At 44.2% G+C, this 16143-nt stretch overlaps 1 protein-coding gene across 2 annotated transcripts in view; it reads left to right on the top strand.

Moving 5' to 3' along the window:
• Window positions 1-16143, top strand: part of ADCY9 (adenylate cyclase 9) — a 90861-nt gene that overhangs the window by 64500 nt on the left and 10218 nt on the right. For both annotated transcript variants that reach the window (XM_053957259.1, XM_053957260.1), the window contains 3 exons: window positions 4480-4639; window positions 7581-7729; window positions 10706-10747. In XM_053957259.1, coding sequence (XP_053813234.1) covers window positions 4480-4639; window positions 7581-7729; window positions 10706-10747 — 351 coding nt within the window. The remainder of the gene's footprint in view (window positions 1-4479; window positions 4640-7580; window positions 7730-10705; window positions 10748-16143) is intronic.

Genomic DNA, 16143 nt, shown 5'->3' on the forward strand with positions numbered 1-16143 from the left:
ACTTTACAGGTGAATTCTTACTTCATTTTAGTATTTTTCAATTTGTTGTTTTCTCCACTTGTTTTCCTCGTAGGACATTGCTTTTGCCTTATTTTGTACATTTATAAAAATTATTGCTATAATCATAGAAATATTTATAGGTAGATACATAAAGTTTTAAAGCAGTCCTGCTCTGTAATTGGTGGTTTATGGGTTCCTTAAGAAGAAGGAAAATTGTTGTTTTCAGTCTATACAGTCAAGAGTTGGCAAAGTGGTTTTGTCTGTGAGTGGCTGTGCAGGGGTTTGGCTTCACTGCAGCTCTGTGCTGTCAACCTGACCTGTGATCTCAAGACCCTTCAAATTGTCCTGGTTACCTTGGGAAGCAGGAATGGTTGGATGAGGCAAGTGACCACTGCCTTTCCCTGTCCTCTCCTTCAAACCAGCAGGGATGTTTTGAAGCTATATTGTGTATTTGCTTTATAGTAAATACCTAAAATACACTTCTGGGCCACTCCAGTTTTCATAACCTGAGGCACACACTCTGTACAGTTCCTTTGGGCAGGGAGGTGAAAATCATCTTTTTCCTCTTCAAATCCTCTTCCAAATGAGGACTGCTCCTTCTGACCACTCATTATGCACAGAAACAGTGCAGAACTTCCTGTGCAGAAATGTCATCCCAAATGACAATCACAGAATACCACCGAGATATCTTTGGGGAGGAGACTGGACTACAATGCTGGGCACAATCCCAGAATTTCAGGAAAAGGGATTATTTTAAGACCAGAAAATTCTTGCCTAAGTTTCACATTGTATTTTCATTATCATGATGCTAACCCTGCCTTTAAATCAGCTAAATTGAAATTAAATCCAGGACTCAGCCTAGCAAGGGCTCCCCTAGCTCAGCCCAGGTGTGGGAGGGAAGAGGAGAGCACCGCACTGTCACAGCCTGGGCAGTGAGAAACGCCTTAAAACTTGAGTTCTGCAACAGCAAAAGTCCTCATGGAGCAAAGCTTACGAGGGAGAGGGATGTTTTGATTCCTCTGAAGTGTCTGATAATAAATTATTGGAGTACCTATAGATGAGCATCCCACTGTTAGCACAAGAGCCACTCGAAAATTAATTGTATAAAGCTGCAGGCAAAAATTGGTGCTTCATTTGTGAGCACGTGGAAGATGTCATCTCCTCTGTAAATGTTCTCTGAAGAATGTCCTTCTGCCACTTGAAATGTAGCTACTTTGACAAGCTCAGCTGAAGTGTAAGAGATCCTAAAGTTCTGGTATTTAAAAAAAACCATTGTCATTGAATGTACAACAGTGTGTGAGATTCCACTTGGGAGTCTGAGGTGTGGCTCTGCAGGAATGGGTGTTAGAGATTCTGCCCAACAGCTGCCCAATATTTAGTGTAAATATAGAAGTTTTGTTCACTAGATAATTTTGACATCTTGTCCTCGAGTAAAACTGCTTATAAATAAGTTTATTTATGAAAAATGTGTTGCTTTTGATAGCATGTTTTAGGGAAGGCTTGTGGGTGAAGGGTTGAGGGCAGAAGAGTGGGTGTTTATTCCTGTTCCAGAAAGTGAGAGGTGGGAGTTGATTCATTAATTTAAAAGGGCCTTTCTAGACAGCAAAAAAGAATCGTCTGGATGAAGAAAGCAAGTGCAATCCAACAGTAGAAGGGAATCTGTGCTGTTGTCTGACCAAAGACCTGCCCTTTTCCTGGTGCTTCGCCTTCCCAGCCTTGCTGAGGTGCCACCCCCCATCCATCCTCAGCCATGACCTGTGGCCAACATTGGATCTTCCTAAATTCCTCATGACCAGGAGCAGAAATTGCTTTCTGCCCCTCGAGCCTAATGAACCAGATCTGTTAACACGACTGATACAGAGTATTGATGCTGAGGAAAACAATGTAGTCTGTTTGCCTTTATTTATTTCTAACATCTGGTATTTAATATCCCACCAAATTGCTGCTGTGCCAAGAGCTTTTGATTTGAACTCTGGGAATTGATTTTAAACTGCCAGTAAATACAAAAATGATGGTAACAGTCTCCATTAGCCATTAATCATTTATGTCAAAGTTACTAATTTGAACTCCAGCTTGTGTAAACAGCTCAGATGCTTTAGCATTTAAGCCCCGTTGAGCTGCCCACTGACACTGCATTATTTACTGATACTGCCCTGTAGCCATTAAATCTGTCTGCAGTTCTCACTGCTGTCTGGATTTAATGCACCCCTGACTTCCTGTGCTGGGAGCATTGGGCTGGATTCACTGCTAAGGAGGAGAATTCCATCATGTAATTCTGGAGTGCAGAGCCCCACGCTAAATCCCATCCTGAAGAAATCAGTGCAAGAAGGTAAAGATTCTCAGGAGAAACGTGGCATTGCCCTGGAATGTGCACCTGCCTTTGTGAGACAGCAGCTGCCTAAATAAAGCAGTGTCCTCATGGCAGGATTAACCCCTCGGGTTCAGCCGTGGATTTGTTGCTATAGTTCCCACAGGAATTTGTCCTGGCATGGAGGCTTGGCAGGAAGGAAAATGCAAACGGTGAAGTCCCTGGTGTGTGGGTTGGGGTGAGAGACATGAGCTGGGCGTGTGCCACAGAGCCGGGTCTGTGCCAGCCGGGATGGGAGCGTGGGCACAGGTGGCACCAGGCTGCCTTGGCAGGGAGCGGCGTGCCCAGGGAGCCGGGGCCTGGCATCCTTTCCCCCCTCCGTGCTCTCAGCTCAGCCGTGGAGGTGCCAATCCCAATCCATCGGCTGTTGGAGAATGGGGCTTTATTTTCAGAGCTGGGAAGTTGGGTGGTGATTTCAGATGTACTCAGCGCTGGACAACGGGGCTGCCACTGGGCACAGGCACAGTTCTGACAGTCTGTAACCCTTCAGAAACCCCAGTTCTTACTCTAGAGAGCTTTTATAAAATAATTAATATCCAGTTTTTAAATTTCAGTGCTTTGCTGGAAATGCTGTTTTCCAATGGAATACAGTTAGAATTCTTGGTGTGAGTGGAAGGCCATTAAACTGGGAACTGGCAAATCTGTGAGCACCCTCTCGTGGGCTCCCGGTGAATTACAGCGTATTCCATCCTCCCAAATTCCTCTTTTTCTGTGAATTTAAGTATAATTTACAGATTTTAACACATGCAATTAGAGAGGAGTTCTTTATGCTTCACAAAATACTTGTGATTACAAGTCACAGAATTCCAGGCTGGAGAATTAAAATCTCATTCAAAGACAATTTATATTTAAAGGTGTGGAATGAGTGTCAAACTGGCATAAAGAAATTTAAATTCAGCTTGGTTTGTGTCAGGCTTTTATTCAGTATAAAACCTTGTATTTCAGACAACAAGGTTAAAAATGAGTGGATATCTTTTCTCTTTTTGGAGCTGTAGGTGATGTGGGGTAATTTATATGACTTTGGAGACTGGGAATTTCATATTTAGTGGGTGTTTCTGGGTTTTTTTTTCAGCTGTGAGCATCTCTGTCCAAACAAAAGGTGTGGTTTTGTACTGTTTGGGCTCTGTAGTCCAGAATTACCTGCCCAGCCTGAATCTGACAATTCCATACATGCCATTAATGGCTCTGGATGCAGCTAACTGTGCTACACCACCTTTTTACAGCTTCTTAAAAATAATTAGGCACTTGAACAGCAGTTGCAATTTTTCTCAAGTGACTAATGTTGAGCTTTGAGAAGGAAGTTATCCCAAGGATTTATTTCTGTGGATAAATACTAGTTTTCTATGCAATGCCCTTGAGCATTGAGCATCCTCTTCCCTTCCCTTATTCATTTCAGCAATTAGAGCTGCTCTCATTTGAGAAGCATCTCCGGTAAGCTGCTCTCCAGAGCTCTTCCAGTTGGCTCCTTCTGCTCTTCCCAGGTTGGGGCCGTGGTTTTCTCGCAGCTCGAGGCGAGAGCCGCTCCTTCCCGCGGGGCTGGTGGCACCCAGCTGGGCGGTGCCAGCTGGCCTCCCCGGGCTCAGCTCCTGCAGCTCAGCTCCTGCCAGCTCGCAGCCCACGCTCCCCTTCCCCTTCCCTAATGACAGGGAACGGAGCCTGCCTGCAGACTGGCTGGTTGCAACTGGGAGAACTGGTTTGGGTTGCAGTGTGATGGGTGCTGGAGCTGCCCTGCTCCTCAAACGTTCCTGGTGTTATTTTCAGTAGCTTTAACTTGTAAAAGTTTTCCTTCTCCCTGCCTGCTTTATTTATGAATGGAGAGGAGTCTCCCCTCTGCTTAACCTTCCAAGGAAGTGAAGTTTGGCTTTTTGCTTTCTCAAAGCCACCTTGCCGAGGCTCTCCCTCCCTTTGCTGCCCCTCCTCACCAGAGCAAACACTTGCTCATCTGGCAGCCAGGCTGGATTATTCCCTGGAATCACCAGCAGGTGCTGTGGCACCTTGGTTGCTCACAGAGCCTAAGTGGTGGCTTTGAAGCTGTATTATTACAGGTAAATGAGAGGTACAAGGAGATGTGCTGCCATTAAAGCCTGCTTCCCTGCTTTCCTGTGTTCCAGGATGGCATTCTTCCTGGAGGAGGTGATGACTTGCACCAAGCGTCTCCTGGAGGTGATATCTGGCTGGCTGCCTCGACACTTCTTCGGTGCAATCCTGGTTTCTCTCCCAGCTCTTGCAGTTTTTTCACACTTCACCTCTGATTTTGAAACAAATATACATGTAAGTTGTTGAACTCCGTTCCCTAACGTGACTGTTTGGAGCTAACAAAGCTTGTTGCTTGCCTGCTTTCCTCCACCTCCCTCCTGCTTTACATCTGTTTGATACAGTTCCCTTGGAGGGATGGGGCTTTGTGGATGATGGAATTCCTAGTCTGTTATGTAAACACAGTCATGGTGAAAACTCTCAGACAAAAGGGGAGAGGATACCTAGAAATTCCTGCTGCTTGCATACCTTTTTCCTCTTAGACCAAGCACTTCTGCAGGAATTTTTTTGAGATAATGCAAGTGCTTTATCTCAGGACTATTGTCCTGGGCTGGATTTGGAGTTTGGAGTCAGAGAAGCTGTATCAGTGAACCTTGACAGTGGGAACAGAATTAGTGAGGGGTGTTCAGGCTTTGCAGAGTGAGATGAAGGAATTCAAAGCAGAGAGCACTTGGTACCTAGAAATGGCCATTGCAGGGGCTGTGGGAATGCTTACACGAATGCAATAACTGCCTTCTGAAAAGGAATGGAAAGAAACTGGCATATTTAACCCAGACACAGAGATCCATAGGGAATTTGGTGTCTCTGTTATTCAAAGCACTCAGAAGGGGAGAATGAGGGGTTAAACATTCATAGAATCACAGAATGGTTTGGGTTGGAAGGCACCTCTTGTTCCAGCTGCCTGCCATGGGCAGCAGTGAGGAGAGGGGAGAACAGTTTAATTTAAAGGCCAACTGTAGCATAAAATCAAGGCTTAAAAACTGAGAACAAAATGGCCTCAAGCTGGAGATGAAAGATTGTTTCTCTGCAGGTTTCTCTCAGGCAGCACAGAGTGCAATCCTTCCTTTCCAGGATCTTCAGGGAATTCTGTTTCACAAAGCTCTTGCTGTTTCAGGGCCCTGCGTGTAGGTAATGACCAGATCTTCTTCACTCTTCCTATCACAGCTTATTCCTGGGTACTGGGGGCTGTTTGTTCCATGGGAACGTGTGACCACAGATATTTTAAATCCTTGCTGATTTAAACACACATCCCGTGGTTATCACAGTCACAGGAGGGTGTGGTTGACATTCTGTTCCATCCCATGCTTAAGATCATTCTGCAGCTTCTACCTTTTGGAACTTTAGGGAGGAATTTGTAAGCTGTAAATGGATTTGTTTGTTCATTCATTCTAAAGATGGTCTTTCCCCTCCATGATTATCAGTAAATAACTGTAGGAATGTTTTCCTCAGGGGAAGGGAGCTGAAAACCTTCAAATCTCTCAAATCTGTCCATTGATTTTGATACCATCCCGTTCATCACCATCCTTGATCATCTCTCCAAACGTTTCAGATAATAGCAGAAGAACCACTTTATGAGTGTGTTCTCAATACAGCAGGTCAGGTTGAGTCAAAACACTTCAGCAGCAGCAGTAAAATGGTGATTTTCATCACCAAACTGAGAATGAACTTTGCTTTCTTTCCTCTTGCAGGTGCTCCAGAGTCATAGGGCTGTTGGCTCACTCTCCAAGACATGTCCCAACTCAGCTTGTGCTACTGTTTCCACACTCGTGGAGCTCTAGGAAATGGAGTCAATCTATAGAGGGTCAGGTGAGTGTCCTCCTTTACTATGACATGGTTTTGCAAAGTTTTTTTTTTATTCATAGCATTTTATACCCTCCCTGGATATAAAATAATTAAAATGAAAATTAACAATTTTTAACAATTAAAAAAACAGCCATGAAAAAAGAAAAAAAACTTTCCAAAGCCATGCATCCATAGTAAAATCCAGCACATCCTGACCCTCTATAGGCTGGCTTCATGCTGGGGCATCACTTGGATTGAGAACCAGTGCTCTGCCACTTTGGGAGACCTGAAATGGGGGTGGGGAAAAAGTAGGTTTAAGTTATGGGTTTTTTATGGACACTTCTGAAATTCTTTTTATCTGTTTTTAAGTAATTTAAAAAACCAACAGTTGTTGTTTGTGGTTTAAAAATGGTGAATTATGTAAGGATTTTTCCCATACACTGTGTCTGCTCTCGATCACATGCTTGTTTGTTATGCCACAGGACTGCCAGGCTGCAGAGGCTGCGCTTCAACTGCACAGGACACCTAAAGGGAGAGAGAAAGGGAGAGAATGATCATTTCATGCTGTAAAACACAGCATGGAGCTAGACCAGAACTCCTTAATCTAAGTATGGAGTCTCTAGTTTAGTTTGAATGGTCATGAATATTCTTGGGAAACCAAAATTGGCACATCACTGGCACACTTGAGAGTTTTGAGCACCGTAAGTTTGTACCTGGGGAAATAAAGGTGCTCTGAGCAATGCCTCTGTCCTGCACTTCCTTTCCTTTATCCAGTGAAGTTGTGGAGAGATAAAGGGGTTTTGAGATGAGACATTCGGAACAGAAAATAATGAGCTTGTCCTTTCAAATTGCCACAAGTGGTCGTGTTCCAAGTGTGAGTTGCCGGTGACTGAAGCTGCCTTTTGTCACTGAGGCAGATCCTTCCTTCCCTGGACTCAGGTGTTACAGGGTAGTGTGAGAATGTTCTCTGAGAAGTGTTTCTAAAAGCAGGCAGGTGGGTGAAATTGCACTCTGCATTTCCAATGCCATGGAATTTCGATATTGAGTTTAAAGCAGGCAGGATCTAACCCCAGCAGTGGAGAGGGGGTTGCCATGAATTTTCGCCTTTTTTTTCCCTTGTTTTGATGAGAAGAGGCACTGAGCTTTTGACCAAGGTAAGCTGGAGGCTCTGGACATCGCTGAAATAACGGGTGTGTGATAAAAAACTCCATCCAGGGAAAGCAGTGCCAAACCACCAGTGCTAAAGGTTTTCTTGCTGCTGGAAGGGAAGATGTCCATCTTCACGTGGGATCGCTTCCTGTGCCCGTCATCCAGGCGGGATTACCCTTTCTCCCTGGCGTGGCTGTGTGCCAGGGCCCTGGGCAGCTGTTAACCCCCCTCTCTCTCTCTGTTGCAGTACACCATGTTCATGTGTTGTGCCATTCTCATCACCATTGTGCAGTACTGTAACTTCTGCCAGCTCAGCTCCTGGATGAGATCCCTGCTGGCAACCGTGGTGGGAGCAGTGCTGCTCATCCTGCTCTACGTCTCCTTGTGTCCCTCCAGGTGAGCCTCACTCGTGGCTGCAGGGAGCACAGCTGGGCTTCTCCCAGGGAAACAAGGGGCTGGTGCACAGGATTTTGCTGTCTGCCATGACTTTCTCCAGCATCTCAACCTTAATGATTTTATTTCTTCATTATTTATTTTTTTGAAGGATTTCAGGGGGCCCTCTTCTGTGTGACACTCTGTGCTTCCTGATGTGTTTCTAGGACACAGTTATAGACCCACAGAATTGCCTTTCACCATAGTTTGAAAATCTGTTTTGTTAAGGAATTTCCCAGGTATTTGGTGGTGCCAGAGTGCCCAACTGCTCCCCAAACCCCTCCGGATTTATTTTTGCCCTTAGGAATCACATATTCTTCTTCCACCTCCTTCCTCAATGCATTTTCCAGTGTGGAAGGCATGTGCTTAGGTTTAATGGGATCTAATGGGATCTAATAGCCAGTTCCATTCTCAGTTTCCTACCTTTTCAGAGGACTCTGCAGAACAGTAACCAGAGGAATCAAGATAATGCAGTTTCTGTGCAATAACCTTAAATTTTTCCAGTTTTCCTCTGATAAATGATTTTATGCAAGGAGAATTTGTTTGCAGTGTTCTCCTACTGTTTTCTTGCCAAGAGAGTCAAGGAGGTCTTTCCAGCCTTCTACTCATATTGGCAAAATTTTATAATCAACTTGCACTTCTCAGTGGCTTAAGACCCTCCCTTGGGATGGACTTAGCAAGGTCTTCTCCTTAATCAGTCAGTTCCTCTCCTTCAGAGACCTGCTGAATCATAAGGTGAAAAACATGAAAAAAAAAAACCCAAACAAGCCAAAAAGAGTTTGCAGATACATATTTTAGTGAGTACTTAGCTTTAATTGCCTCTTTAAGTTTCTTCAGTTGTCTCTTAATCTTGATCAAATTTGTATTTAAAAAAAAAGGGAGAATAAAAGTCACCTCTTACAACTGTTCACATCTGTGATTTGAGGTGACTGTAAGGGTTGAAGGGAGAAAGTCCTGGGGAAAAAATATCCTGGATCTGGAGTCAGTTGACAAATTATTTCTAAATCATATTGACTACAGAAAAATCCCTCTCTTGTCTGTCTGCAAAAGACTTGGACAAGGAGGGCAGGGGAGTTCTCTCCAGCTTCAGTGCAGGAAAGGAGTGTTTGGTTCTGAAGCCTCCCTTGTCTCCTCATGGATTTGTCCCATTGGGCTCAGGATCCCAGTGAACATCATCTGTCCCCCAGCACTGAGTGGCCCTCTCCCAGTCACAAAGACTTTCTCCCTGTGGCTTTTCCCTTTGTAGCACTGGGGCTTTCACTGGCCAGCTACAGCTTCACTGAGAATCATGGAATCACAGAATCCCTGAGTATGGAAAAGCCCTCTGAGACCACCGAGTTCAGCTGTTCCCCCAGCACTGCCCCATGTCCCCAAGTGCCACATCCACAGGACTTCTAAATCCCCCCAGGGATGGGTATTCCAGCCCTGCCCTGGACAGCTGTGCTAGGGCTTTTGCTTAAGACATTTTTTTCCCTAATATCCATCCAAACCTCCCTGGCACAACTTGAGGCTGTTTCCTCTTGTGCTGTCACTTGTTCCTTGGGAGCAGAGCCCAACCCCCACCTGGCTCCAAACTCAACCCCAGGTTTGGTTTTCCAGGGGAATTAGTGGAGAGCAGACCCTTGATGCCATTTCTTGATTCCCTGGTTGCTCTTCCCTGATTCCCCCCAGCAGAAGTTCCTGGAGCTCCTTCCCTCCCCCCGTGCAGCTCCCTGGGGGCTCCTGGCAGAGCCTGGTGAAAGGGGGTCATGGAATACACTCCTGGACAAGCTCTGTGTTGAGACTTTGTGCAGAAAGAAAGACACAGAACTGGGATTTTCCCTGCATTTCAACTTTATTAAGGGACTGGGAATGGCTTTTCCAAAGGTGAGAGGTGGAGACCTTGCTGTTGTGTCAGGTCACAGCATCAGCTGTTGCTGAGTGCTAAAGGGGCTCTGTGAATGTTAAGAAACACCATTATCTTAATAAATGTTACTAATGATGGTGTATTTCCACCTGTGGTGTGAACAACAGTGACCATTAATGGGCAAGGTTCAGAAATCCTGGAATATGTTGTTATTTCATCCCTCAAAAATAAATATTTCAAGTAATAGAGCTGTTCAACTGCAGGTCTGAAAAGGTGATTTATAGAATTGATCCTGAACAAAAGTCACACAGGTTTAGTTAGTGAAACTCATTACTTCAGTTTGTTAATAATCATCTTTTTGTTTGTCTCTTACCATGATTCTGGTAATATTTTTTGTCACCGTGGCAGTTGCAGCCCTGTCTGCACCACAGACAGATCCATTCTGTAGTTTTACTTCCTTTTCCAGTTGTAACCAATCCTGAGAGTTTGATACTCTCTTGCTACTTGATTGCAGTATAGAAATTGTAATTCAAATAAATCAGAAAAGTTCTTGAATCACTTATTTTCCCTAATGGCATCTTAAAACACGGGTTCTGTGTTTGTTAGGATTTTGGGGATTTGGGAGGATTTTTGGGTTTGGGTGGTTTGGTTGGTTTGTTTGTTTGGTTTGTTGGTTTTGGTTTGGGGGGTTTTTGGTTTTGGTTTTTGTTTGAAGATGTTGGGCTTTGTCTCTCTGTGTTTTATTTTTAAAATATTTGTGCTGTGTGCTCGCGTAAGATGAAGGCGTAACGGAGTCTTAGAGTTCTGGGATTGCTTTTCCCTGTTTTCCAGGTAAGATGGGATTGTTTAACAATTACTTGTTCCAGGCATTACAAAGTTCCAGTTTCCCTTTACAGGGATTTGCAGCTCTGGCTGGTTCCCTCTTCCAAGCAGATAAGTCATGTTCAGACAAAGTTTGTGTGCAGCTGATCAGGCCTGCAGTGCAGTTACTGGTCTGTGCAATAGAGAAGATGAAAATTCTGTCTGGAATGCTGCAGGATGGTTTGTTTATTGCTTTAGCTTTCCCTCTGAAATCAATGCTTTTTTCATTTCAGCTCCATGGAAGCTCCTCATCTAGATTTGGCACAGAACTTTAGGTAAGCTTTATATAAAATTACCATCTTTATGTTTAGGGATAGAAACATTTTCAGTGAATTACATGTAGCAAAACTTTACATCCACAGTAATAACTTGGGAATTCAACAAATTGGTTCAGCAAGTTGTGTTTAAGCTCTTCGTGTAATTTCCTTTACAGATTACTTGGGTATGACCAAAACTCATCAGGGCTGGTGCTGCAGTCACAGAGTTGTGTAATGATATTTTCTCCTTAAATTGGATTTCTAGGAAATAGAACTATGGAGGAGCTATTTAAAACAGCATCTGTTTTTCCAGTAGCAGCAGTTTTTAGAGCATTATCTGTCCACCACGAGCTGTTTATTTGATTTCCTTGGCTGATTTGCACCATTCAGAAGCAGTGTGAGTTGAATGCTCTCACAGCTGGGCAGGTGAGAATTCCCTGGTGTGGAGGAGCTTCCTCTGGAAAAGCTGGATGTGCAGCCAGCTGCCTTCCCAGGATGGGATGGGACAGTCTGGGCCTGGCTGTCACCTGGCCTGGGCAGGGCAGGGAGTCATAAAACTGAGAGCAAAGGAAATTTTAGCCTGCAGCCTTTCAAAGCAAACAAAAATCCCTTCCTGGGTAATTAATGGCCCCTTAAAATAAGTGTGTTAAAGATTCACTCTGGTGATTTCAGTGTTGAGTTTCTCATGGGTTTATTGCAAGTTTTTGCAATACCATTTGAAGTGTTTTTACTGGTCTTTGGTTTTAGACAAGTCTGTGTTTGCTCATTGAAAAATTGGGGACAATATTTGGGCCATGCTGGGTTTGATTGATGTGGATGTGTGACTTTGGGAATGCATCTAAAATGGGTTTTCAGGAGCATGTTCCTTTTCCTGGGACGATGTGTCAAAACAAAATTCCTTTCTAATAATTCTCATCTCCACAAATGCTGTGGTAGTTTAGAAAACACGTGGGGTTTAGTACAGAGGGATGAGTGTTTCTTTGGGTATCTCTTCACCAAGAACTCAGCACTTACTGCAGTCTTGGGGTTTGGGGGGGCTCTGGCTTTTCTGAGATGGGTTTTCCTTTTTCCTGGTTTTGATTCATGAAAGTTCTTTGAATTCCACTTCCTTGAATCCAGAATGGAAACATAAAGCCAAAATAATAGAGGGGGCTTTTTTCTTTTTCCTTTTTTTTTTTTTTTTTGTAAACTTCAGTGTGCTGATCACTCCAGTGGTGTCTTAGGATCAGCCTTAGTTTGGATCCTTAGTGTTTGGATGCCTGGTTTTGTTTGTGAAGCTTTTGTGCTCCTCAGAATTACAAACCTCTTCCCCAGCAGCTCAGCAGGCTCCTGGCCAGCTGCTAATCACTGATCAATAATTCATCCTGCCTTAAATCTTTGACAACTGGGTCTTCCCCTCAGTGACAGAAATCTGTGGAAAGATCACCTGTCAAGCATTGTTTTCCTGCAGATATTTTTCTTCCTTAAATATGTACCTTCTAACTGATGACAGGTGAAGGTGAGAGCTGCTGAGGACCAAACCATGGAGGTGTCTCTGGTGAGCAGCTGTGGAGTGGGGCTTTGCCTCCTTTACAAGGCTTGGCTTGTGATCTAAAGGCCAAGTAAGGCAGTGACCACCAAGATATGTCACCTGTTAAACATTTCTAAACTTCATTTTTCACTTTTTATTAGGATATGGTCTGTGCTACTTCAGCTGAGGAAGAGACCCATGTGCTAATTCTGCTCAGCACTACCCTTCAGTCCAGCTCCCCTGGCCTGACCCTGCCCAAACTTGGACATTAACAAGTACTGGAGGTTAAAAGAGAGAACTGGGAGTTAATCCTATTCTGCTTCTGCCATTAAACAGAATTCAGCTTCTTTCTTCAGGGCTCTTATGCTGTATATTGTTGTATACCACATTTCTAGAGTACAGAATTTCCCCTTTTTTCTCGTAATGGACTAATAAAAGGTGAAACTCTCTTAGCCTAACAAATTTTTTTGCTGCACCTTTCTGCCAAAATTGCATAAATCAGGTTCCTTGCTTACCCCACTCAGCACTAAAGTTTTCCCATGTTCTAAGAGGGCTAGACAAGGTTGTGTGTTGCCTGTAATGAGGTTGTTCCCTTTCCTTGATCAAGAATAGAGATAATATTAATGTTGCCTGGGAAGAGAGACAGTAATAATAGTAATGGTAATGAAGCCTTAGCACAGAGTTCACCTCTGGACTGTCTGTAAATAAAAATGTGGAGCTTGCCTTGTTTTCCAGCAGCCCAGTTCTTCAGCCCAAAGGATATGACCATGAACTTTGTCTCTGAAGCAGGAAACTTTTCTCATTTTCATTCCTTCCTCACCTCAGAGCAGGTGGGATGTGCCACTTTCCAGTGTGGCTGCTCAAGGGGGGGCAGCAGTTGGCCACTTGAGTGGAGACTGCAGTCACCTGGTTGTAGGGCAGGGTTTATAGGCATCCATTGCACGTTTTTCATGGACAGCAGCAGTTTGATCCCCTTTTCCACACCTTTCCTCCCTTGCATTCCTCTCTCAGATTTAGCAGGCAGAGGCATCCTCTTTCAACATAGCAAGATATCCAAATCCAAACAGGGGTTACTGGCTCAGAAGCAAACTGGCTTTCCAGAAAGCTCTTTCAGTGGAAAGCCATTATCTTTATGATTTGTGATCAAGCCAAAGGAGATTCTATCTCTGGAGTCTCACTTGTTCCATGTTCACAGCCTGGATGAAGGTGCCAAGTTAATAGTGAGGGGGCTGTGCCAGGCAGCATTTCACCAGTTCGAGTTAAAGAAACATTGTCAGCTCAAGATTTCAATTTGAATGATTTTTAAAATCAGTTTTCTGCTGCAGCACCTCATAAAAAGTAGAATTGAGAAAGATTGGGCAATGGGGTTGATCCTTCCTATTGGAGGTGTGGGGGAGTTTTTCTTCTTTTCATTCCAAAGGGTGACTCCAGGTCATGGCTGCTGCCTGGGGAGGTGATTTAGGTGATTTACAGCCCTGTAGATCCTGTATCCTGGTCACTGCAACATCCACAGGCTGGATTTCCAGATGAGGATGATGCAGTTGCTCTCTCCTTCAGGCTGGAATCAGGGCTTTCCATGCTGATGCACAATGGGATAAAATTGCCTGCTCTGGAGAAGGGATCCCACCCCATTCCCCGTGAATGGAAGGAGGTCAGTGCACAGTGAGTCACTCCCTGCACATGCAGATCTCAGGGCTGGAGCCCACGTGGCCAGCGAGGTCAGGCCACACTGAGCAGATCATGGAGAGCTCCAGGGGTGGGAATGGGAGGCAGCAGCTCCTTCCCTGAAGGCAGATCCTGCCTTCCACTGCTCCTGACAGAACCTTTGTGGTGCTTGCCTCATTCAGTGCAGAGGAGTTAAAGTGCTTAGAGAGTGTTTTGTACAGCAAACTGTAAATAAAAAACCTTTAATGGCTTAAATAAATCCCTGTGGCAAGAATGTCTGATATTAGAGGGGATTATCTGGATCAAACTCCTACTCTCAATAACAGTCATTGCTCAGATCCTTTCACAGATCTCTGCCCACAAGGTGTGAGAAATAATGAACTTAGATTCAGAGAAGAGCCTGAATTGTGCTCCTTAATCCAGATTCCTTCCTCACTTTCCCCCACCTCTTCTTATTTTCCAAGATACTTTCTCTTAACCTGCATCACTTTGTTTTATAAGCCCATCAAGCCAGGAGGGCATTTTGTCACCTCCAAAATAGGTAGCAGGAATTGTATTTCAGGAATTGTTCCCTTCTAGTCATTAATTATGGAATCATTTGGGCTGGAAAAGACCTCCAGGATCAGGAGATCATAGAATAAAAGGGACCAGCAAGAATCATCGAGTCCAACCATTAACCCAGCCAAGGCCACCTCTAAACCAGGGCTTTGTCTTTGTCTCTGTCTTGTCTTTCAAGGGAGGAAATAAACAGGTTCCTAACAGAGGTTCTGTTGAGAATCTGGGAGGAAGAAGTGTCTTGGTGCAGCAATTACAGGAACCTGATGTTGGAGCTCTACTTTGAGTTGGGACATCTCCTTTCATGGTCCCCTTCTGAAGAGGGAGTAAGATGAATACACATTCACTTCTCCTGGGAGAAGTATATTTATGGTAGAAAACAAAAGAAGTAATTTTCAGTGTAATCTGTCCTACCTTTGTCTGAAATTCAACCTGCACGCTCTGTATTGTAAATATTTCACTCACCAGAAGCCTTTTTTCCCCGTAGGATTTCTGTAAAAAAGGGAACAGATACAAAGACTATGGCACAGAGAAATGTTTTGGGATATGGGGCACGTTCGTCTGTCTCACAGCTGTGCTGTGGTTTTGTTTCATCACACTTTCCTGTCAATCAAGTATTTGAGAATGCAACTCAGAAAAAAAAACCTGTGCCTGTAATAAAGTTCAGTTCTGAAATATATCCAAACTGGAAGCCTGTCCCCCATGGACATGAAGCAACAAAATTAACTCAGGAATGTTTTCATATGTTACAGTAACAAATTCAGCCTTCTCTTGAGCTGTTGCTCCAGTTGTGCTGAGTTTTAATCCCTTCCTGCCTTCCCAGAGAAATGCAGGCAGGTGCTGAGTATGGATTCCTTTCTGGTTCTCCAGGAGAAAGGTTGATGTGATGCTTTCCCTTTTCAAACCATCTCTTGACTTGAAAAACTTCAGTGCATGTCTGCTCATATCAAATCTCAAGCTTTGGCATAATTTTATCCAAAAAATGCAGTTGGATCCCTGCAGAAATGACTGTGTGCCAAGCTGTCTGCGTTCAGCCTTCGCTTCTGGGATTGCATAGGTGGGGCCTTCTCAGATTCAATTTGAGCCTTTGCATCTCTGCAGAAAGTTGAGATTGGAGAGTGCAGATGTCTCCTCGTTCAGGGTGGTTTGGCACTGGCAGATGCTCCATCAGCGCCTCATAATCTGCACAGGCAGGCAGTGAACTGTCAAAAGGATCTAAAATATTGCTCCCAATCTATGGCAGACAGGAATTCTTGATTATTTTATGTAATCTTGGCACTTGGAGAAACTTTCTGTCTCTGCCATGAAAAGCTGAAGTGGTTTTATCATAGAAAAGATGTCAGCACAGCCATGTTCCCCACTTCCATGCAGTTGATAGAACCCCAGACTGGGTTGGCTCAGAAGGACCTTAAAGCTCATGAAGTTCTAACCCCCTGCCACAGGGGTTCTCCATGATGTGTCTTTTACAGGGTTATCTTCTCCCAAACCCTTCGTGTGTAGCATTAAAGGCACACAGCAAAGGTTCCTGGTCCTTGGTGAGGACACAAGGGAAAGGCACAGGAGTATAAAGCAGCTGGTTGTGAATATTGGAGGTAATAAAAAAGACAAAACCAGTTAAATTCCACAAAACTCACAGACACCCCCACGTACAGACATTCAGTGCACTCAGATACCTAAACACACG

Source organism: Vidua chalybeata, chromosome 16, assembly GCF_026979565.1.
Source record: "Vidua chalybeata isolate OUT-0048 chromosome 16, bVidCha1 merged haplotype, whole genome shotgun sequence".
Lineage (NCBI taxonomy): Eukaryota > Metazoa > Chordata > Aves > Passeriformes > Viduidae > Vidua > Vidua chalybeata.